This window comes from Hesperophylax consimilis, chromosome 15 (genome assembly GCF_061612785.1).
Source record: "Hesperophylax consimilis isolate HC1 chromosome 15, BYU_Hcon_1.0, whole genome shotgun sequence".
Lineage (NCBI taxonomy): Eukaryota > Metazoa > Arthropoda > Insecta > Trichoptera > Limnephilidae > Hesperophylax > Hesperophylax consimilis.
In genome coordinates this window covers 24,875,403-24,899,468 of record NC_142850.1, presented here as the reverse complement: position 1 = coordinate 24,899,468, position 24,066 = coordinate 24,875,403, and the positions used below count along the sequence as shown (strand labels likewise).

The 24,066-nt window shown below is 33.2% G+C and overlaps 2 protein-coding genes across 2 annotated transcripts in view; both read left to right on the top strand.

The window, feature by feature from the left end:
• LOC149417539 (potassium voltage-gated channel subfamily KQT member 1-like) overlaps positions 1 to 24,066 on the top strand; it is a 297,602-nt gene that overhangs the window by 44,378 nt on the left and 229,158 nt on the right. The window lies entirely within an intron of this gene.
• LOC149417542 (mitochondrial pyruvate carrier 2-like) lies at positions 9,666 to 12,766 on the top strand. Its single transcript, XM_089640074.1, has 3 exons — positions 9,666 to 9,750; positions 10,769 to 10,809; positions 12,310 to 12,766. The coding sequence occupies exons 1-3, from the start codon at positions 9,666 to 9,668 to the stop codon at positions 12,520 to 12,522; spliced, it is 339 nt and encodes a 112-aa protein (XP_089496200.1). The 3' UTR covers positions 12,523 to 12,766.

Below are 24,066 nucleotides of genomic sequence, written 5' to 3'. Positions count from 1 at the left end.
CAACCCCAAATAATGTAAAATCTGATGTGACTCACGGAACAACCTATTGTTCCACCAAATACATACTTTTAGTTCCATGAAAAAACAGAACATTTCAGGAGAATGACGAAAATGTGAGACAAAAAAGCCTAACCGAACCTTAACATATCGTACCGATATTGACCTAACCTATCATTTTATCATGATCTGTTTTATGATTGTTCTGCGTTAACTCGTTACTTTATTTGGTTCCATGACAAAACAGAACATTGAAGGATAGTATTAAGTGACGGAAATGTGAAAGAAAAAAACCCCAACAGAACCTAAACTTACCTTACCCAAATTAACATAACCTATTATTTTATCACTCTCTGTTTTATCATTGTTCTTTCTTATCTTGTTACCTTTTTGGTTCCATGACAAAACAAAGTGAAATAGAGACACGAAAATACGAACGTAAAAAAGCTTAACCGAACCTAAACATACCTTACCTAAATTAACCCAACCTTTTATTTTACCCTTTTCTGTTTTATCTGGTTATCTTATTTGGTTCCATGATAAAATATAACAATGAAGATGAGTGACGAAAATGTGAATGAAAAATAGCCTAACCTAACTATAATTTCAACTTGTTCTGGTTCTTTCTTGGTTTGATGACCAAATAGAACACTGCATAGGGGTGTCGATATTTTGAAGGATAATGAGCCTAACTTGACCTATTATTTCATCACATTATGTTTTATATGATTACCTTATTTGTTTCCATAACAGAACAAAACATTTAAGAAAGTGACGCAAAAGCAAATGAATAGTCACTCTAAAGGCCAGCACTAAAATTAGCCATAAATATTATTTTGTAGTTTGCTAACTCAAGGAATTCTGCAAATGATTAATCTGTAAATTCCATACGGGTAATTAGGAAAACGTACAAGGTTTCAAGTGTAAAATCTTCAACTTACCACTGTTTGTCTTATTTGCTTTGGTTGTTTAATTTGGAGAAAAAAAAATAGCCGTCCGGGACGCCTCGCAGATGTGGAACCTTGACATTGATTTTTATTGAAGGAAATGAAAATGAAAGAAAAGTCATTATATTTTTGATAATAAAACAATTTTTTATTATCAGATATAAAGATAAACATGAAGAAATATACTACAAATTAAAAATTCTTCATCATTTAGAATACATCCATTTTCAATTTTAGATAGAATGTTATAAATATACCGCACAGAGTTTTGGCAGCCGGGCGGAAAGAGCGACGTATCACGAAGCTGACTAAATGAGGCGTCGTTCCGTTCAAGAGCGTCATCCTGTTTTGGTGTAAGCGCGTCCTCCTGTTTTGCCACGTAAGAGTCGGGTTTACTCCCCTAGACGCGCCAAAAGATGTTTCACCTCAAAAACAGTCGATACAGGCGATAAGTGGCAGTTTTACCCGCTAGCATAATAACTATCAAATTTTATTAAGTGATCATCTTGAATACTAACTTAATATAAGCGGAAAGAATATTAAATAATAATTTAAGTGAATTTAAAAAAAACAACTTTTATTTGATGTCGCCACTCGACAGTTTAACACAATATTTGTCTTATTTCCGCCAAGCACATGAAAGCTTTCATATTTCATTTATGTCATAAATATATAGTATTAAGTAAAACGTATTTGATTCAAGGCTTCGTAATGTGAAAATAATTTAATTACAGTGTAAAATCGTTTACAATAATTGCTCAGTAAACATATTTGTGAAAAATCATAGTTATTATGACTGAAAAGAGTTTGTTCAATGTTTGAGGAGGCTTTTTGGCCACTACAACTGGTCTGTCAACCCACCGCCTTGCGAGGCAGTGGGAGGAACATATTCATACGTCCGTCACTCCTGGACTCACTGATCCCTAGATTCCTACGAAACCCACATACCTTTTGCCTTCCCAGAATTTCCTCTACTTCTTTTTCTTAAAAAAACCCTTCACACAGCATACAAAAAAATGTATGTGGTTAATGTAAAAAAATACAGGAAATTTAAAAAAAGTTTACAATCGCAATTGAGGAACCGAATCTTGGATCTTAGTCTTACCGGGATAACGTTTTTAACCACTAATCTATTAAGACAAGATTATTTTCCGTAATTTTTGTCGACCCCATATTTCAATTTAACAATTACTAATGTTATTCTCAACAGGTTCCAATAAGCGAGAGACAGCAAGTTTCCATGCTATATTACCTCTCTTTGTTTCTGTGATCTTTACTAACGACATTAAAATGTTATAATTCCACTCACACTTGATTTATGCATTGATAAAGGCTTGATTAACTTTGTTTATCATTTATTCAGCTTAGGACTGAACTCCGAAATGTATTGTATTGTAACAATTATTTTTATAAGCAATAATTATTAGCCTGAAACACTCATCCACATTGAAAAATCTCCTGATAAAGATACATGACACCAACGGGAAAAATGTAGACAATTTGTCTCGACGCCATCTAGTGAGAGAGTTAGCACTTACAATGCCTTTGTCATATAAAATAAAGTTGGTTGTTTCAGGTGAAAAAAATGTAACAAGCAGTAATTGTTGAATAAAAACCCTAGTATATATTGAATTATTTCACGGATAAGAGATAAGCCGCCATAGCTCAGTGGTCAGAGCTGTCGACCGGAAATCGAAAGGACACGGGTTCATGTCCCGTTGGCATCATAATTTTTAATGTGGATAAGTGTTTCAGGCTAATAATTATTGCTTATAAAAATAATTGTTACCCTACGTGCTATGCATAAAAAATCTTGTCTTAAAAACATTAGTTTACCAAAAAAAATAATAATTAGTATTGTATTGTATTCTCGATGGGACAACCCGGCGGAAGTGGTTTAGCCGTCTTGGGTACGTTATTCTTCTTTTTTTAGATTTTCAGATTCGAGAATCGATGAAAAAAGTAGCTTCGTTAAAAGAAAATGGTAACTTCGTTTATTAAAAAAATGAGTCTTAACGTGCGCGGTGAAAGAGGAAACCATTTTCTTATTACGCCGTTTAAAAAGTGTTGGGACCCTCCCAATGGCTCCAGGCATTTCGGGCCGTTGAGCGGTGTGTACATACAAATAAAAGAATATAAAGGGGGTTAATTAATAAATACACAACCTTCACACGTATTAACGTAAAATTTACATGAAATGATTAAATTCTCTTTTCCTAGAAAATAAACCGTGGAAAGAGAGGTGTATGGAGTAGATGCCTTAGACCAAACCGTAGAGCGTGAAGGTATTCAACAAAATGACTCGCTGGAAAATGCGACTCAATGTTATTCATAAAACCTTTTTATAATCGGTATAATTTGCATTTTATTCAAATCGGTTTCCTGGCATATGAAACTGAAACGTTTGTGGCAGGGAAGGGATTCATAGCCCCGAAACACGAATATGAGATTACTTCAAATAATAATATAACCTCTGATTTATTCAATCTCTCCATATTAAGTGCTGTATAAGTTTCATGGCTTCAATAGTTTCTTTGAGGGTGGGAACACAGCTTGAAACGAACGCGGTTTCTGATATTTGTTGACTTTTATGAGGAATCATTAGAATTTTATTAGGGGTTGTACGTGGTAGGTGATTTTTCTACGAGGAAAAATATTTTTCACAACTTACATACTTTCTGATTATAATTGAATCTTGGTATTTTTAGATGATTCATATTTATATTAATTAGCATTTTTTTTCATTTTTTAAAAGTCCCAACTGCTCCCAACCGCGTGGATCTAGTGAGACTATGGTATCCCCAATTGGGGTCTGTCGTGAGTTTGAAGGTAGTGGGTGGGGAAGGAGACGGGGAAGAGGAAGGTATGGGAGTATCTGGCTATTCATATCTGGTCACCAAAAATGATCAAAGCCATTCGAAGCAACGTTTCAATTCTGAATGTTGGTTGTACACCAGGGCGATACTGAGAGTGTCAACCACTCTGAAACGTGCCGCAAATATACCTTATACTATTATAAATTATTTATCGTTGAATAACACATATTAATGAAATATAATTTACATGTGCACGCCGGGATTTGAACCCGCGACCTCCGTATTGCTAGTCGAGAGCCTAACCCCTCTATCCCGGAGGCCGGCATGTTTTGGTATAGAGCTCTTCTGCTAAAATATGAGGAAAAATGTATGAGAACTTAACTTTATAAAAGCTTGCTCAACTTCTTCCTGATGGTATATTTATCGTAAGCGCCTTTGGCTATCTTCTTTTAAAACAATATAGTCACTAGCGACATCTTGGGACAAATCTATAAATTTATTAGCAAATTCGCCTAATTTACCTTAATTATTATATGAGCATAAGAATACTCATTTTTTAAGTTCATCGTTGTATCTTCGTTCTTTCATAATACAACGTTTGCTGGTGCAATTTTGTACTACTCTTTGAGTAGTACAAAGTCGGAATTTAAATACAAACTACAAATACGAGTATATATACTATTCCTCGTTTGTGCTATGGAAATCTGCAAAAAAGGCCTAACTGACTCGAGAAATTATTAAAATGAAACCACAAACGAGCAGAAGTTTCGGACTTTGTTCACATTTGTAAAGTATAAATTAATAATATATTCAATGAACTTGCGATCATCAGTCCCGGCGCGAGGTATTTTCATAAAAGGGCACCATGTAAATCCATGCTTTTATTTTTGTATTTATACTTTCGAAAATAGGTATTGCACAAATGAGATATATTATTCTATAGCACACATTCAGTATACGAAAATGTCATATAGATACATTCCTATCTCTTGGATAAGTCATTAATATTATCCCAATAGATTTTCTGGACTCGATAGTGAATGTCGAGTAAATAGTATGATAGTACTAATAAGTACGAACAAACGTATTTTATATGATGTGCTGATTAAATCAGACACCCCTAGTGTGCCGAGAAATTCACACGAGTAGCTCACCGCACTTGTCTTGATTTTAAGGAATTTTGAACCTTAAAAATGCTCATAGCGTGATAAAATATATTTTATTCGCTTGACAAGGTAATAATGTATCTAAAAATTGTTTTAGCGTGTCTTTTCATCACTTGCCACTTACTTGTTACTTTATTTTATCTGTGAAAAAGCGCGTTGCGGAATTCCATCTCAAATGTTAAAATTCCTCATACGACATATATTTTATTGTAATAAATTGTAATGTAAAATATAATACAACTCAAGAATATATTTGTAAATCTTCATTTTATAATATCGGAGAAAAAAAAACAATTCTCTGAATGTAGATAGCTAGCTATCTTAGGGAAATTATGAAGGAGATATAAATATTTTTTAATATATATGTAAACACATTATCTGGTAAGATAGTAAAATTTACAAAAACATAATTTTGCAAAAAACAAGTACGTTATTTCAAAAATAGTGTCAGCTGGCGTAAGCGGGCGATTGGCATTTTACCCCTGGCGGTTAAAATTCGAAACTGATTCGGCCAGAGAATATTCTTGTATGATTTAAAATTCAAACAAAATAAAATATATTTAATATTTTGCAATGTCTCTCAAACAATCTCTGTATTAAAACTCATTCACACTCAATTTATCAAAACTGTGGCCAAAGTATTATTTTATAATAATTAATGAGACGGGTAACTTATCTAGCTGATAAATGTTGCTTGTTGACGTTCTCAGCTACAGTAACTAAAAAATACCCTTTATATTTTCGATGGATTCATTATGGCGCCTTTAGACGCCGCGCCCGGTTCCCGTACCCAAGTTTCCTAGTACTTATTCCGGCCCTGGTAAGCCGTATCACAAGAACTAACGAAACCAACTGCGATACGGAAACTTTGCTCTCATTCGGTATTTGATGAATACAATACAATATTTGCTGTGTGTGGTTTGCTTAACCCCATGTATGTTGAATTGGGTTAAACTAGTATGCACTGTTTGGTTAGCATTTTTGTATGCGAACATGAAACTTTGTGGTCTTATTAATATATTTTAAAAATAGGTTACTTTCCCTGGAGTGGGTTTTATTAGATTTAGAAAATTGTGAGGATCAGTCTCTTGGGATTGCTTTCAATGGGTTTAATGATGTTGGTACATACTGAAATTTCGAGTAGGATGGTTGCGGCATGTAACCGATCATTTATAACACTATGATATTTACCGTCTACTAAATACCGTGGCTGTTTGGCTATGAACTTACCATCCTAAGCACCTATGTACAATGCGGCAAAGCTACGAGCGCAATACATCTTTCAAACAAACTATTCTTATAGTGGAATGAGGTTGTCTGCTGTAACGAAATTCCATGATTTTACAAATGTGTTATATTTAGAGCATGCTAAGATATATATAATAATATAAGCCCTCAAAAGGTTGATATTCGCGACTAGCCGAAAAGCGTGTGACATCACAGTACGCGGTTTGAATATTGTACTGAAGCGTGTCTCATTCGACGTCACGAGACACCATTGCATACGTTTTAACAGGTCCACTGCCGGTTCCAGCCTTGGACAGTGATGGCTTGGAAAACTCATGACATGTAAACATAGAAAGCTCTATCGCACACATTCAACAAGATATAACTTTAAAACTTTAAGGTTTTTGACTAAGTAGGTAATCAAAAACCGAGTTCGCACATTTTTTTATTATTTGGGTCAGCATAAAAACAACAGCGTCAGTTGCCGGATTTACGCTGAGCAAAGTTATATTGAAGTACACGCCAATTGGCGGGTGCGGAGTTTCTTAAGACATTCGAACACCGACAAATGGCGGAGTTAGCAGTGAAGGTGTTAACCCAATTTCACTTTGAAAGCTCATTACTTCATCAGTTTTGGAAATATCCATAAACTAATTTAACCGTCGTTATTAAATTTTTAAGCATAACACATTTTCATAAATAAAACGACTAATTTAAACCTTATTCATATTATCCTGTGATATTTCACGGGTCTGCGCTAGAATTCTATATTTTTCAAATGTTCACCATGAAAATAGAGCTTTGATATCTACTGAGATACTTAAAAATACTTTCCATGCGATTTTAAAACGAGAAAATTTGTAGCAAGCTAGTTTATTTTAAAGATGATTTTCTTTGCCTGTACGATACGTTATTTTCCACTGCAAGATACTATTACGCTTGTGTTTGTTCGACCGAGCGTTTCTCCACTCGCTGCGATGCTACGAACCAGCAAAGCCTACGGTCTACGGTGCTACAGTGCTAGGCTCTACGCCTACGACCTACGCCTGGCAGCAATCGATCATGAAGAACATTACACACTGATCTCGCACGCCACGGCCCACGACTCTAATTACCTTCACGTTAAAAGGCTTTGTTTTCCCTCCGAGGGTATCGTGCAGTAAATTATTGTGATATTTTACTAAATTACTACCTAGAACAAATTGCGAACGTATTATATATTATGTATACAATAGTTACTCACTCGGTTAAGTGGTGAATTTACATAAAAGTAATCTTATAAACTAGGGAAACAATGTAAGGTTAGTAGCTAACTCAACAAATGTGTCGGGTTCCCACTGAGGGTATCGAGTATATTATTGTGAATCTTTCGATATGTCTCCCTAGAACATGTAGTATATATTCAGTGTTTTTTGCGAGGAAAAAATTAAGAAAAAAATAATGTCAAAAGAAATTTCGATATCGAAATAATTAATTCGATGGCCTCCGTGGTAGAGGGGTAAGGCTCTCAACTAGCAAGCCGAAGGTCGCGGGTTCAAATCCCGGTGTGCGCAAGTATATTTTGTATTGTTTCACAATTCATTCATTTAAAATAATATAAAGTATACTTACAGAACGTTCCAGAGTGGAAGATACTTTCAATATCGCCCTGGTGTAAGACCACGATTCAGAATTGAAACGTTGTTTGAAATGCCTTTGGCCGAGTTTCGTGACTAGATTTGAACAGCGAGGTGATCCCCCACCTTCCTCTTTCTCACCTCCTTCCCATCCCTACAACCTTCACAACATATCCCGATTGGGGATGCCATAGTCTCAAAGGCTGCAGACGGTTGGTAGCAGTTGGGACTATTGTGCGGTATTCAAATTTTAAAAAAATTATGAAAAAAGTTGAAAAAATGTACATGTTTTACTACAAACGTTGAAAAATTGAGAGAATACGAAATTTCTAAAACACCCTCCTTTTATTTAGGGGATCTCCAAGAAAACTGTCACCTCACTTTTAATCTTGCATATACAATTAAAAAATAATAATTATCAAAGAATAACAACAACATAATTAGATTTTTAATTCATTGTCAGCGTAATATAAACGTTTGTTTGTATGATTTATATTTACCTACACATACATAAAACATTTAAAAAAAACATCACTTTGATAGAATTCTTATTAAATTCACGCGTTAACAGTCAATTAAAGAATAATGTGTCCGACTCCGAAATAACCTAAATTTTACAAGAACGGAATTTCACGTGTAACCTAACGTAGTCGGAGCCCAGTTAAAGATATTTTTTATTAGAACCAACTCGAATCTAAACTTTTACAGTCTTTATACAATGTGTAACGAAAACACCGTTTAACGAATGCGAATGTGGTTTTTCTCTAGTGGGCTGTTTTCTTTAGTTTTAGTTAGTTTTCACGTTAAGATTGAGATCAAACAGGACAAACATTATTTAATTGAGTACAAATTAATAATATATTACCTATTCTGATACTTGTTAGCCTATGTATAGTTGTTAGCAGGCGAAAGGAAAGTTTGGACTCCAAACCAGCCTCCTGACAGAAATAATGAACCAATGGATAAGTTTTTTTAAAGCTTAACATAAATTACTAATACGGTTTATCTCAAATGTCTGTCCATTTGGAATGATACTGCCTATGATGGGGGCCACAGCATACAGCATTAAGGACATAGTGAGGTTCACATTACCAAATAATAATTATAATTTAAAAAAATACTTACAATGCATCAATAAATAAATAAAGTCTAACACTCTTTTAACATTACATAAAAAAATACACTTTGTATTACACCCCTCTTTTATTGAATTAATAACTGCAAGCTTTCGCTTATCTCAAGCGGTGTTTCGAACGTGTCCGTCGACACAGGGCATCATTCGAACAGGCTCCATTGAAATAACCGTAGTATAGATTCAGCACGCTCACTGCGTTAATCCTTTGCACATAATACTATCGACTCAATAGTAACGAGGGTAGGGGCCACGGCATCTAGCCTGGTCGACCGATACTGTCGGTAACTTGTCAACGATCCCGAGCACGACCGCAGATCGCCAAAGAACAAACAACATTTCACAAAGTTCTTAATTTATTTGACGACAAGTTACAGACATTTTCGGTAAAACCTTTATTGAAAATGTCTCATAGACAGATTCAAATTTCTGTATAAGCACCAGAAAAAGCTTCAATGAGAGTAAGAACCAAATTTAAATTTAAAAAAAATAAACACTTTTGCGCAAGACCTGATTTTCCTCTAGTCACTCGTTAAGACTTGTTGACGTTCTTTTCAATTTTTCAAACGTCACAATTGGAAAACTGAGTCCTTTCGAGTTTTATAAATATTATTACATTTTAAATGTCCGTTGAATATATTTTCTTATGGTAATCTGTGGCATAATGATAGGTGTTATAGGAAAAACAATATTTGTTGTCCTTACGATAGCACTTCTGGCTACGATTGGATTCATTTTGATTTAAACAGATTGATCATTGGGAAATGTCATTTATATACAGAGCGCTTGTTGGATCTGCGGATAAATACGTGCCAAGCGGTTTGAGACCTTTATGGGAACATCCTGCAGGTGATTTTTTTTTAATGGGTATATTAATTGACATATCCAATGTATTTAAAAGAGAGTACAGAACGGTACTTATGTAATTCAAGTTGTAAATGGTGAGAAAAAAAGATCCGAGGAAGCGAAGCTAGCAGTCCACAACGGAGTGCAGATATCAACTCTGATGTATGGCAGCAAGCCATGCAACTGGCAGAGAAAGGATGGAAGTAAAATAAATACTCTAAAAATGAGATTCCTTAGGCGCATGTGTGCCAAAACCGTGTACGATCGTGTTACAAATGATCCGGAAAGATCCAGTTAAAAAGTAAGGCTAAAGAAAGCGTAGGAAACAAGATTAACAAAGGGACGCTCAGATGGTTTAATTATGTGGAGCTGATGCACGGAGAAAGGAGAATATAATGACGAGAAATTGAATGATAGACGAAGCCGGGGACACCCGAGGAAAATATGGAGCAACCAAGTGAATCAAATAATTGAGTCGGGTCATGTCAGGAATATGTATGATACGTTGCATGAATGTGAATGAAGCAAGAAGTGTGTGTCAATACAGATTAGAGGAAACGGTGTGATGGTTAGTTATTCATTTGTAGTTATTTGTAGTTATTCATCATGTTCAAAACACAAGAAATTTGGGATGCCACAGACTCACTGACTCCACGCGGTTGGGAGCAGTTGGGACTCTTGTGCGTCAATACCACTTATTTCTGTGTACACGTTTTTTTTTACTGGCGAAAACACAGGTACAAACAGTGACAGATTTTGTTGTATAAAATTATGTGTTCATTTTTGAATTCCATTCTAATACTTTGACTGAAAACATTTAAACAGGTCTAAATATAATTTTTTAGTATTTAAAATCGTAAATTTGTATCATTAATCAATTATAAAAGGACATATTATTTAACAAAGAATGATCACAGATAATATATAACTAGAAAATATTTTTAATGAGTGAAACAAACTCACAATTTCATGAAAACCTTGAAATATTATCTAATTTGTTTTGTGATACAATCTTTTACAGGACCAAAAACAATATTTTTCTGGGCCCCAGCATTCAAATGGGTATGTGTTTAGTTATAAAATTGATTGATTTAACCATTTTAATAGGATATCTCAAGGAGTTTAAAATATATTAAGATTCACACACAAGATATGTGGCCTAGAACAACTGCAAGCATAAGAATGGATTACCTTTACACGACTGAAGCGACACTAGTGTAGCGGTAGCTACTAGAAGGCTCTAAAATGTTAATACATGCAACCCGCATCGCGTTAGAACATACTTTAAAACATTGAAAGATGCTGTATTTACCTACTCGCGATTTTCCAGTTCTCGAACGAGTGTAACCTATATAAAGCGGCAACGTCGCGGTACTAGTCAGTCAGTTTTAAGCAGCTACAGAGAGTCTTATAAGTGAGTACCATACGAGCGCCCACCGCTGAACTGGGCGGCCGTTCCGACCAACCCCTGCGCCGCGTCCCTCTCTCACCTCACCGTGTCACCATGGGCCACGGACCTACTAGGCCCGGCGTTGCAGGAGAGGCTTCAAATCATCATCGACTCCGCGGGATTACATCTTCCATGTGACATCTTCCCTGGCGTACGTCCCCCATGCGACTAGGTCCTGCGACATCTTCGCTGGTCTGCGCCTTGGCCCTGCGACTTGTTCGCCAGCCTGCATCTCCCGCGCAGCGAGCCCATCCGCACTCGCATCATCTGCCGATCAGGCCCGCCTATCGATTAGAAATTGATCAAACGACATAACGGTTGCGTAAAAAATATTAATAAATTGGAAATTATTAATTAAAATTCTAACCTAAATGTGCATTGGCAGTCCATATTTTGTTTTGTTTTTCGACGTCAATGGTTATTTACAAATCATGAGCCGGGTAGCAGTATCATTACAAATATTTTGTAAACAAATCAGGGCTTAATAAAATATACAAAAGAATACATAAAATAATCTAGATATAAAGTATTACATTACATGATCGCATAAATAACTATTTCAATCCTATGAGCTTCGTTAATCTGCCTTCGTTCATTAATAAACGAGAAATTTTTCATAAAGAGCGATATTATTAAAATAGTTACGTACCTATATCAACAGTCACCAAAATTAAACTGACGATCAAGCCGCGTTAGATTTTGCGGGCTTTTCGCCGGAATTTTTTGTCAATCGTTGACCGTGCTAGAGAATATTGCTAACGAACTATAGATCACAAATTTAGTCAATATTGTATTGACATAGGGCTTTATCGATCGTCTGTGCTAAACCTCCTGGAGGCATAGTCATCCAATGCCCAAGGCCATCTCTAAAGACCGAATGAACTTAGATCGCCTATCACTATCATGAATACACGAGGAATTGATGAGACTTGATTGAATGAAGGCGCATCAGCTGTTGGTCTGCTATCGTCCCCAAATGGAAGCCACCAGTGTTACCAGATTTAACGCTATTCTTTACATTATTTACAAACCTTGTGCTTTTATCACGTTTTTGACTATGGTGTATTATTAATAAAACTCACAAGATTACTGATATTACCATTAATTTGAAGGGTCTAGTGGCCGCAGGAATCGGTGATCTCAACCGCCCCGCCGAGAAGATATCCATTCCCCAGACGGTCTCTCTCGCCGGTACCGGCCTCATCTGGTCCCGGTATTCTCTGGTCATCATTCCCAAAAACTACAGCCTCTTCGCCGTCAACATGTTCGTGGCTGGTACGCAGATGTACCAGTTGAAAAGGGCTCTGGGGAGTCAAAAAATTTAATGAAAAAAACACAAACGAAGTTGTCATTCGGCTCTGTAAAAATTTATATCAATAAATATATTTTTTGAATTTTTAGGTTAATTTTACGAAGGGAAGTGTTGTAAGGAATTTATTTTTTGCTCATAAACAGCCTTCAATACAAGCGGTTAAATGCTCGTAAATGTGTTGGGCAATATAAATTTCAATTGAAGGAAAATAAATAAAATAAAATAAATAAATGCGGCTTAGCTATCCTTTGATTGCTATCGTATTTCTCTATTTCTTTCACAATTTCGATGTAATAAATTTTAATTATTCTTAAATTACTAAATTAGGTTAAATTATGAACATTTCTAATAAACGTGTTTTAAATTTACACAACTGATAAACAACCATTAATATATGATAAATGATTGTTTATAAGCTGTTTAATATAATAATAAAACAAGATGTGTAATATTAATCAATCGATTTATTACAATGACTAAATAAAATAATGATTTCTTAAGTTAAAATTGATGGGAAAATCTACTATTTTAAATATTCTTTGCGATTCTAAAACTTCAATTAAACTATACAAGTATGTAAATTACTGCGCAAATATTTTACACGAATTCGACCGGTAGTAGATCTTTAAAAAAATGTAACATTTCCTTTTATAAGCGATAATTATTCGCCTGAAATATCCATACAAATTGAAAATATCTCCCGACTAAAAATAAATGCCGCCGAAGGGAATTGAATGATGTCCGGTCAGGTGCTCTGGACCACTGAGCTACGTTGGATTATTTCCAATATGCCAAATAATTCAATATGTACTAGTACTTCAATCAACAATTACTGCTTATTATATTTTTTCATCTGTAAACAACCAACTTTATTTTGTAGGAAAGACTTTGTTAGTGCTAAATTTCCCACTAGAAATGGATATTTCAGGCGATTAATTATTGCTTATAATAATTTGTTATTCTTGGTGCTATGCATAAAAAACTTTGTCTTATAAACATTAGTTTATAATAAAAAAATAGTAACATTTACAATTAAACATACTTTTTAATTCGGTTTTACTAAAATCAATATCTTAATGGCTCCGTATCATTGAAAATATGAAGAAATTTACACAATCAATTAATTGACGTTATTTGTAAATGATCTTTTTTGATTTTAATAACTTCCTAAATCCAATCCAGTAAAAAATTAGACTATTGGTCTAAAACAGTTAAAGTGTTTCATTTACTTATAAAATTAATAATTTATTTTTTTAAATTTTTTAAGACAATATTAACGATTTTAAACGAAAATTTGAAACAGAAAAGATACGGTCACATTTAGGATATTTATTTTATTAGCTACCCGTTTTGGCTTTATCAATTTTATGAAAACGGATCGATAATTCGTCGTCATTTTGATACTATCTATGATTGGCATGTTTGTATTATATTTTTTGTAGCTTTGTATTGACTTAGTATTTTTTTAAATCTTTTAATTTTTGTTACAATAAAACTATCTAAAAATGGGCACCTCTCTTTTCTTGCTTCGCTTGTAAACACCTCTACTTGTTGCTTTGATAAAAAAGTTAATTAATTTGGTTTAAATTTGATTAAAAAAAAACAAATAATTGAAGCCACGTATTAGCCACGAGAGTAATTAATGATTGATTGGTGTAACCAGGCAAACCAGTTAATTATTTGGGTACATTCAACATGATTGATTCATCATTTAACCAATTATATTACAGGAAATTGTTACCATGACCACCACGGACTGTAAGCACCAAAAAATGTAAATCAGAATACAAATATTTAGTTTCCATGTTTTTATGTAGTGGAAATTACACACGAATTTACACGGTTTTTTCAAAAAGCGAAATTTTCAAGTTAAAACTTAAACATTCAAATATATACATATTCGCAATGACGTTACAATATACACTGTAGAAATCTCAAAGCGGCAAACCGAAATCATGTCAATTGTACAATTGCTTTCGTACCTTTAGTAGGTACTTTTAGTACTTTTGGGACTTTGAGTACTTTTTAGTACTTTTAGTACTTTTAGTAATTTTAGTACTAAACTTCCACGTGCCACGTATGTTCGTGTCCTTCCTTTAAGTAAAAAAAGTGCCAATATGCCCTCGTTTGCGATGAGGAAATGTTTTGATTACTCGACAAGAACTAGTAAAAGCCAAGAAATAAGACTTCATAATATTATTAAAAAAATAAAATTATTTTTTGTTTCCCGAAGATTTTCAGCGCCATTAGAGAAAGTGAAATAGCGAATGTAACAACACATATGTATAAGAAGAACAACCTAATATCAGAAGGTCATCTCATACATTATCCCGTGTTCGTTTTATAGTGTAAGCGGGTAGGCGTATCTTGTTATCTCAGTCACACCCGTGACGTAGAATGTAGTATTTGACGCAGATACGAAAACATATATTTGAACGTTTATTTTAAGGCGATGCACTACGTCGTGTAATATTTTAAATCGAGCCGCTATCAATAACACCCCTTACGTAAATGGCGATAAGGTTTAAATTCCTGCTTAACAACATCCGCCTGTTTTGATTTGTGCAAGAAAAAAACATGGCTAAAAGTGCCTTTTATTTTATTTTGTAGATGTTTAGGCATAAATATTTATTTTTTTTCCGATCATTTTATAAATAACTTAATTTGCCACATTATACAATAAAATCATAACCGAAAATGGGTTCGTAAGTAGGAGGTTTTGAACTTTAAAGCAGTTTTCATAGGCCTTTTACATTATTTTTTTCTGTGCCCATAAAAAGACTTGTATAAAAAATAATCGATTATTTCAAAGGCCAAACTCTACTCGCAGTATATATTTAAAGCACCTGAAAAATTTCTAGGCGACCAAATTTTCAAACCAAAAACACATGATTTTACATTACTACTTAGTGCATCGCCTTAATAATATTTTAGTATCTGTCTTTTTCATTCATGAAAATCTTTGAATTAAGAATTTACTGGAAACATAAGAATGTTTTTTATTTGCCACATTATTTTATCACCAGTGTGTGTGACAATAGTAATTCTAATTGATACATCGAAGAGATTTGATAATTTTACAAACAAATTCGGTGTTTGTTTATAAAGGTTTGTTATGAAAGTTTATTATGTTAAAAATGATGGTGTTTAAAATTTCACTGCAATATTATTTAATGAAATTGAATAATAAGTTTGAAAGATGCAAGTAATGGTACTCTGTAAGTATACCTTTCGAGTAAATTCCGGTTGCGAAACAAAATTACATGCAACCAACGGACCTGAATTTGATATATTTTATAAGCCATCGCGACGAATAAATTAGCATATTATTAAAAGATTTTTTTGGAAAACCAACATAACAAGTGGACAAGTTGGGCCACAACGATTATATTAATTTTTAATTACCATTCCCTTAGTCTAACGACAATCATTATGAGGTGTTTGGGAAGTATAAAGGCTGGTAATTATAAAAAGTAATATGTTATTTAGAAGGCCCTAATTGGTATTAAATATTTACATGCATAATGATCTAGTAGAATATTATAGCGTACCACGAATGTGAACAGGAAGGAAAGGGACATATTGCTTTGGATTGTAGCTTTGGTAGGTTAACTTTCATTACAATTCTACTAAAACCACCCACTAAAATATATTAAGATAAAACTATAAAATATATTATGTTAAAACTATAAAATATATTAAGATAAAACTATAAAATATATTATGATAAAACTATAAAATATATTATGATAAAACTATAAAATATATTAAGATAAAACTATAAAATATATTACGATAAAAGTATAAAATATATTAAGATGAAAATATTAAATATTTTAAGATAAAACTATAAAATATAATATGATAAAACTATACTAACAGACCGAACGATTAGTCATAATAGATCCGATATAGTTTTACATGACAAAATTTAAAAAAATAACTTTTATCATTGAATTCGCTATTCCAAATTCCTGTTATATCAAAAATTTGTTTCTGAAAAAATAAGAATATATACAGATTTAGAGAGTGAGATTAAAAGAATTTGGTATTCACAGACTATAAAAATATTACCATTTGTTATTTGGGCTACTGGCATTATACCTAGCTCCCTCATTCAAAATTTAGACGTATTAGATCTGTCTTTAAAGAATTTATTTAAAAAAATGCAAAAATTAGTCATTTTAAATACATGTAGGATAGCGAAAGATTTTTTAAATATTTATATTTATGGATCAGTAGGCTTTATAGGTCCAGTTAGAATTTCTGCAGAGCCGAATCCTCTGATATGAAAATATCGTCGGTGAATTATTTTACGATTTGATCTCTGGTGATTTGACGTGTTGTTCTTGTATTATTTTGTATTTATTATGCTTATATAATGCACTTGCAAAATGTGGATTAAATAGATGATCATTTGTGGAAAAGTGTGTGGACAGGTTTAGTTTTTTAGTTAAGTGGGGAAGATTTAACCCGGACATAAAGTCGGAAAAAAAAGGAACTTGAGTGATTTTTTTTTCATTGGACCTTATTGTATGTTTACAGATAATCTGTCAAACTCGAATGTGAAACATAACCTCAAATCTGAACATACCCATGGTTATAATTCTTTGAAAATCCACGTAAATTTGCAAAAATATTGTTTGAAGTTATACGAAAATAATGATATTTATTATCAGACGAGCCAGATAATTTGTAAACTTATTCTGAATTGGACAAGACGTTCCTTACTCGAAATTCATTTGATAACCCGTTTCACTGTATAACAGGGAACTTGAGAAAATATATTGTGGTTTAAAAACGTAATATATTCACATGAATCAACAAACGTTGATTCTGAATAAATAATTTTTATTAAATGCTTTTTTTATTACATTATATTTATTACAAATTCGCGATGCGAAGAATAAATCGCCATTTCAAAACGATTAAAACAGTAAAAGACTCAAACGTCCTGTGATTGATCAACGGATTTTGACAGAACCTGTACCGCTATCTCACGGGTCAGTCGGCCGAGTGCGTTAGGATGCGGATAAGTGTGTGCGCAGACTCGCACACGGGTTACCACATTTGGATTTGTTGATTCCGTACCGATCCGGGTGGGATTGACCTTACTATTAACCGTCAAAACCGAGGTACCTATGACGTCACGATACCCGGTCAGATTTCGATCGTTTTGGCAGGTTTCGAAAAATGTAAACAAAAAGAAGTTGAACTTTTATAATTCATGACTTATTGCCTTGGTTTTGTAATTAATAATAAGATAATAAAACAGAGTAAATATGGCGTGGAAGCTTTCCGATTGTCATCGAGTTACGGCCAAATTGCACGGGCTATCGAAAATTATGCTTTTTCGATGTGTAGGTAGAAACAAAGGCGGGACGCAGCTGTGCGTAGATGCGATTTGCAGTAGTATGAATAAAGAATGTTAGCGACACTTTAGTGCAAACGGATTTATTCTAATTGATATTTTCCTCGATGCTTATTTTGGTAAAATTTTCACACGGATCGTCTTTTCATATTCTGGATCAGATTCTGGCTGAAAAAAGAACGTGATCTATTTTGATACCGATTTTTGTATAGTAAGATGGCGGACTGGAATATTAGAATGGCGGATTGGAATATTGGAATAGTGTATTTCTGTTCGGTATTGTGAATCTCGCTAATACATACTTTTGATGATTTATTGATGGAACGGTAAAGGCAAATGACTGATTGCTTTCACAATGGTAGTACAACTATCTTTTGAGTATGAAAATAATCTGTGTAAAGCAAAGAGACTACAGAAGGTAAACAGCGAAATTTTCATAAAAAAACTGTTTTTTTATGTAAATTGAATAATAATATTATTGAAAACATCAAAGAAATACTTTAAATAAAAATTAAAATTACTATTTTCAATGTAAATAATGGTGACCGGATAAATCATCACAATGATAATTCATCACATCTTTAAAAAGTTATATAAAGTCATGGAAAGTGATGAAACAAAAACTTTATTAACTGGGTTAAGTAGATTAGGTTAGGTAAGGTTAGGTTTGGTTAGGTTAGGTTAAAAAAAAAATTTTCATCACTTCTAATGACTTTATATCACTTTTTAAAAGTGTGTTGAATTGTCACTGTGTTGTGTTATCATGGAACCGTGAATAATATATTATTAGTTTTTCCAATATAAAATCTCAGGAGGCCTCGAAGGAAATTATTTCCATTGACCATATATGTCGTCTTTAGGGAAGCTGTGTGGAGGGTCTTTTAGAGGAAATAAAAGAGTAAACCACGGTCTTGAGAAGAAGTTTTCACCACGCAAAACATATCACAGCCGAGCTATTGAACACATACGACCATTTCTCGACAAGCAAAGTATGACATGTATATATGAATTATTAAGCAACAAAACATCTGAAAAGGAGTAGGTACATAATTAAGTCTGTATTTCATTTCCTTTATACGAATTCGTATTATTTCTGAGCAAATGGGTATTTTTTTTCTTCTACGTCGCATATTAGGGACATTATACCAAGACAATTCTTCTGTTTGGAGATCCCCGTAATATAATTTATTTTTAGATTCAAATTCACATAATTATGAGCATGAGGAAATCATTATACTCGCTCCATCTCTCTGCTCATCTAATCTTTCTTTAGGGTCTCCTTCTTGCGAGTCTAGTGTATTATATTTGTTCAGTGGATTCTAGATAAATAACCTTCGACTTATTCTGGAGTTCCATTCTCTCTAAGTCATATATTTTTTAGTAAGTTTCTTGAAAGTTTCGTTGTTTTAATTATTTTATAAGAAAGTGTGGAGAATATTTTTTATCATAGTTGACTAGATTTTCTATACTGAAGTCTTCGCCCGGGTTATGGATTCTGGTATAATCTTACCTATGTAAACTCTAAACTGCTCTGTTTTTCATTCGAAAACGCTGAGAAAGTTGTAACAAACTAAAAATGTCTAAACAATTTAAGTCAACAAAAATTATCTAGGGACTCTTTAAAGGTGTGATGATTTCGGGATATGAAAAGTTTATTTTTACTGCATTAGGGTTTATTTCACGTAGTTCTGGAGTCATGTCTACTTCTTGAAGCCGTGAAGGATTAATTACACGTAGTTTCTGGAGTCATGTCTACTTCTTGAAGCCGTGAAGGATTAATTACACGTAGTTTCTGGAGTCATGTCTACTTCTTGAAGCCGTAAAGGATTAATTACACGTAGTTTCTGGAGTCATGTCTACTTCTTGAAGCCGTGAAAAGGATTTAGTACACGTCGTTTCTAGAGTCATGTCTACTTCTTGAAACCTTTATTTTTTACTAAGCCTATCGTTTTTATTCGTTAAGGGCCCGCAGTCCCGTTTTGAACAGGATTACGAATAATTTGAAGAGATTCTTAATAAATTAGCATTATTATATATTTATAAGTGTTCTCCGTGCAGTGACTTAGTACCTTTTTGTTCTAGACTATTTAATACGTAATCTATCTCTCTCACACTTGCCTTAAATTGTATATTGCCATCCCATTTGAATTTAGTAAGCATGGTGAAACACTGTTTTATATGGAAAAATAGGCTCAAATCGGTCTTCGTCTATTTGGATCACGAAACACGCCCAAAAAGCGCTTCTTGTGTTTATTTATTTATTTATTTAAGGACAAAACACAGATACAGACAGAAAAAGATAATTTTGTAAAACAATAACTTGAGAATTCGCCTGCATCCTAACTATTTCTCACAGATTGACTGGTAGATAACAATTTTAAATATTTTTTTTCACGTAAATAAGGAAAAAGTATAAAAGAAAATTATTTTGTATATAGATAATTCTCAGTGTCAAATAAAAGTGTGTTATCTTTATTTTATGCTAATTTATAATATTCTTAGAGAAACCAAAGAAAAAAATGCATACGATAAAATTACCTACTATCTATGCATATTTTCAACAAGATAATCAAAATTTAACCCCTTAACTCCTTTAATTAAGAATTAATCTTATATTTTCTGATACAAACCACTCGCCAGGTTGCAACCAAAGTAACATCCCTTTGAAATACAAGTGTCGGTTAGATCTTCGCTCAGCTTCACCTTCCTAGAACTTCCCTTTGCGTCCCGTGAATAAGTGATGACATCCCCTGGCTTGTCGGCAGGCTGACCCCATCCTGCTAATCCCGAACCCAACCCTTCAACCCCCATAAAGCCTTATCTCGTTGAACAATATCTTTACATTTAACTGACGTAAAGGTATTTCTATTTTATTATGGGTAGTATAGAATGTAATTCGTACACCTTATATAAAAGATAGTTGTCTAGAATAGTTTATTAAGAAAATGATAATCAACATCAAACAAACAATCGTCGAATGAGAATTAAGTATTAAGAGGTGCGTCGCAAGACAAAGAAACTGGTTACGAAACGTATTGAGCGTATTTTTCGTGGTTATTTTATGTTTATTATTGTTACCTAACGTAACTCAGCCATGTCCGGCTAAAATTTGAATTCTTTCATAAAAAAATAACTTTTAGTTATTTTTCAAGTGCTTTAGAAATCTTCGATAACATTTATTTATTTATTTTATTTAAACTGTTCAATGTTGATAATTTTAGACAATTAAAAACTTGCAAATGCATATTAAATTATTAACAAAAAGGTTTGAGTCCCACAAATTGAACACAAATAATTTTGAGAAGATTATTCCCATTGAATGCACATTTATTTTATTCATCACAATTATTTATTTATTAAATTTCTTAAATATATTTTAAGTTTTTTTTTATTAACAATAATATTATTATATTTAGTTATAAACTAATGAATAAGAGGTAAGGTTTTTCAACGCATAGTATAAAGGAAAACATATTATTTTTAAGCAATAATTATTAGCCTGAAACACCTATATAAATTGAAAAATTCTTCCGATAAAAAATACATGCTGCTGACGGGAATTGAACCCGCAGCCTTATGACTGCCGGTCAGGTGCTCTACCAATTGGTCTACGTTCAATTCCCGTGGGGCGGCTTGTGTTTTTTCTCGGAAGATATTTTTTTACTTATACAGGTGTTTCAAGGTAATAATAATATAAAAATAGTTATTTATAAACAAGTAAATTTATAAATAAACTACTTATTTTTATTAATTAATACAATTGAGTAAAACAGAAAATTAAAATGGAGTCATAAATATTAAAATTTAAAAAAATAAAATAAAATATTTTATGACCTATCGAAAGCAATTTGGTGAACAAAATATTCTAGTGCTAATTTTGAAATATCCATTATATAAGGTGTCCGGGTGTAAAGTGCACTAACTTCGGACGTGATGATTCTACAAGATAATGTAAAAAAATAAATTACAATGTTTTAAGGCAAAAAGTTGAATTGTTTGTACGGAGAAAAAAAAACTTCTATGTAAAATAATTTTTATATAAGAAAAAAACAATGTAATTTCGCAAAGTTATCTGTTTTACTTCACCATCATGTATAATCAGCTCCTGAAGTTGTGTTCTCTACCTTCGGATAGCCTGTATAAATAATCAATAATCTGTATCAAATGGCGAACCTTGTAATCTTACAAAAAACAGGAAAATAACGCGGAGAAAATTGACTAACTAAAATATTGCTTTTTTACATAATATAAATCTATTCAAATTATTCGTATTCCTGTTAAAAAATGAGACTGCAGGTCTCTAACGTAACCAAAGATATTAGAAGAACGAGATATGCTATGTTGGCCGCCGGACCGTAGCCGGAGTACTACCTAATTAGGGTACTTTGAACAGTATCGGGACGTGTACGCACAGAAATCTGTTCTATGTATTAGTGCGGATACCTTAGCGCAAGCGAAGGTGTGCAGTAGTATTGGTGAACAAAACCGGCGACACTCGGCAAAACAATTCCACTCAGTACGAACTGCGCATAGCACATCTCGTTCTTCTAATATCTTTGAACGTAACCTAACCTTTAAGGCTTTAAAATGTTTTTACCTACAAGTCCCAACGACGCGGCGAAAGTTCGCGAGTTTTAGGAATGCTTCCGACGTAATTGAAATGTGCTATGTATTTATTATTTTTGAAGTTGTCGTAAAAACAAATACAATTTAAGAAAATAATAAAAATTATCTTTGATATGTTGGTATTTGAAATAAACACTGATAGTTCTAAATAATAAAAATAATTAATATTTAACATGAAAGTGTAAGCAAAAAAACATTTTGACTTGAAACGTTCTTAATATAATTTTTAAAGAATTTGATATTTTGAAAATATTAATATTATTGTAGGGAATTATTAAGAAAATATTAAAACTGTCACTTCATGTTTTATGCCATTTAAATTCCGCCAATATGTAATCGTAATCAAACACTTGAAATGAATATAAATATTTGACAGAAACAGATAAGTATAATTATTACTAGAGACCGGATTATATGCAACAAAAATAGCCCAAAATATGCATTCAAATATGCAATAAAAACAGCTAAAATATGCACGAAAATCCATAAAAAGGGTCAAAATATGCAACATGAAATAATACAGGAAGTCGTATTTTTACATATTTTTTTTATTTTAGTAAGCTTTTAGTTCTCAAGGATAACAATTATATTTTCGAAAATATCAATTATAAAATGTATTTAACAATAAAATTTAGAATTTACCTTTAAAAACGTATATGACTAAGTACTGTTCTAAATGTTCTATAGACAAATTGTGTCTACGATCGCTTAATATATTTTTGTAAGCGGAAAAGGAACGTTCTACGTCTACTGATGTGGCTGGACAGAATTTAAATTTGGGTGCGATTTTTGAACTTGTTGTTCCGGGCAAAATTTCACCTGCCTCGTTGATGAAGTTATCAATTTGGCACAAAGGTTCAAACCCTGGGTTATTATTGAGTATGTTTTCAAATTTTTCTTTGAGTTTACGGAATAGCTTTGGCAACGAGGAATTCATAAGGCGAATTTCCTTCATAACCTGAATAAATGCATTCAACGCCAATCCATGAGTTTCAAGCGTTTTTATACTTGCAGGTATGTAGGCAAAATGAGTGGTAATCAAAGCTAGGTTTTTTTTTAATACTGGCGTCATCAAACGATTCTTTGCACTGGAAAACTGCCAAAGCCTCTGTACTATCGAAATCATTGATAACACCCTTGATGGCTTCAAAATGTTCATGGTAAAACATCGCAGCTTCGATCCATGTACCCCAACGTGTTATTACTGGCTCAGGAGGTAAAGGGATATTTGGCAGTTTTTCTTTGTAGGCCTTTATACGAGCAGGCGCCTTAAGAAACACTTTCTTTGCTGATGAAATCAGGTTATTTACATTCGCAAACGTGGATCTCACTTCTTCGGCGAGTCTGTGAATTCCGTGAGCAAAACACGTCACATGAATCAAATTGGGATAAAATACTTGGAGGGCTTTGCCTGCTTTGATAATATAGGGGGCAGCATTTGAAAGCAACACATACACATTTTCATCCGCAGAAGATTCAGAAAATATTTTTTTTATACCCTTATTCACAAATCTGGCGATCGTAGAATGATTTGCCTTTTCAAGTTCTCTGCAGGCCACC

What these genes read in the sequence shown, in the direction of transcription:
- LOC149417542 (XM_089640074.1), top strand. Translation starts at nt 9,666, where the DNA reads ATGTCATTTATATACAGAGCGCTTGTTGGATCTGCGGATAAATACGTG. An exon ending in TTTATGGGAACATCCTGCAG is followed by an intron (nt 9,751 to 10,768) that starts GTGATTTTTTTT and finishes AATCTTTTACAG; the next exon opens with GACCAAAAACAATATTTTTC. An exon ending in GGGCCCCAGCATTCAAATGG is followed by an intron (nt 10,810 to 12,309) that starts GTATGTGTTTAG and finishes ATTAATTTGAAG; the next exon opens with GGTCTAGTGGCCGCAGGAAT.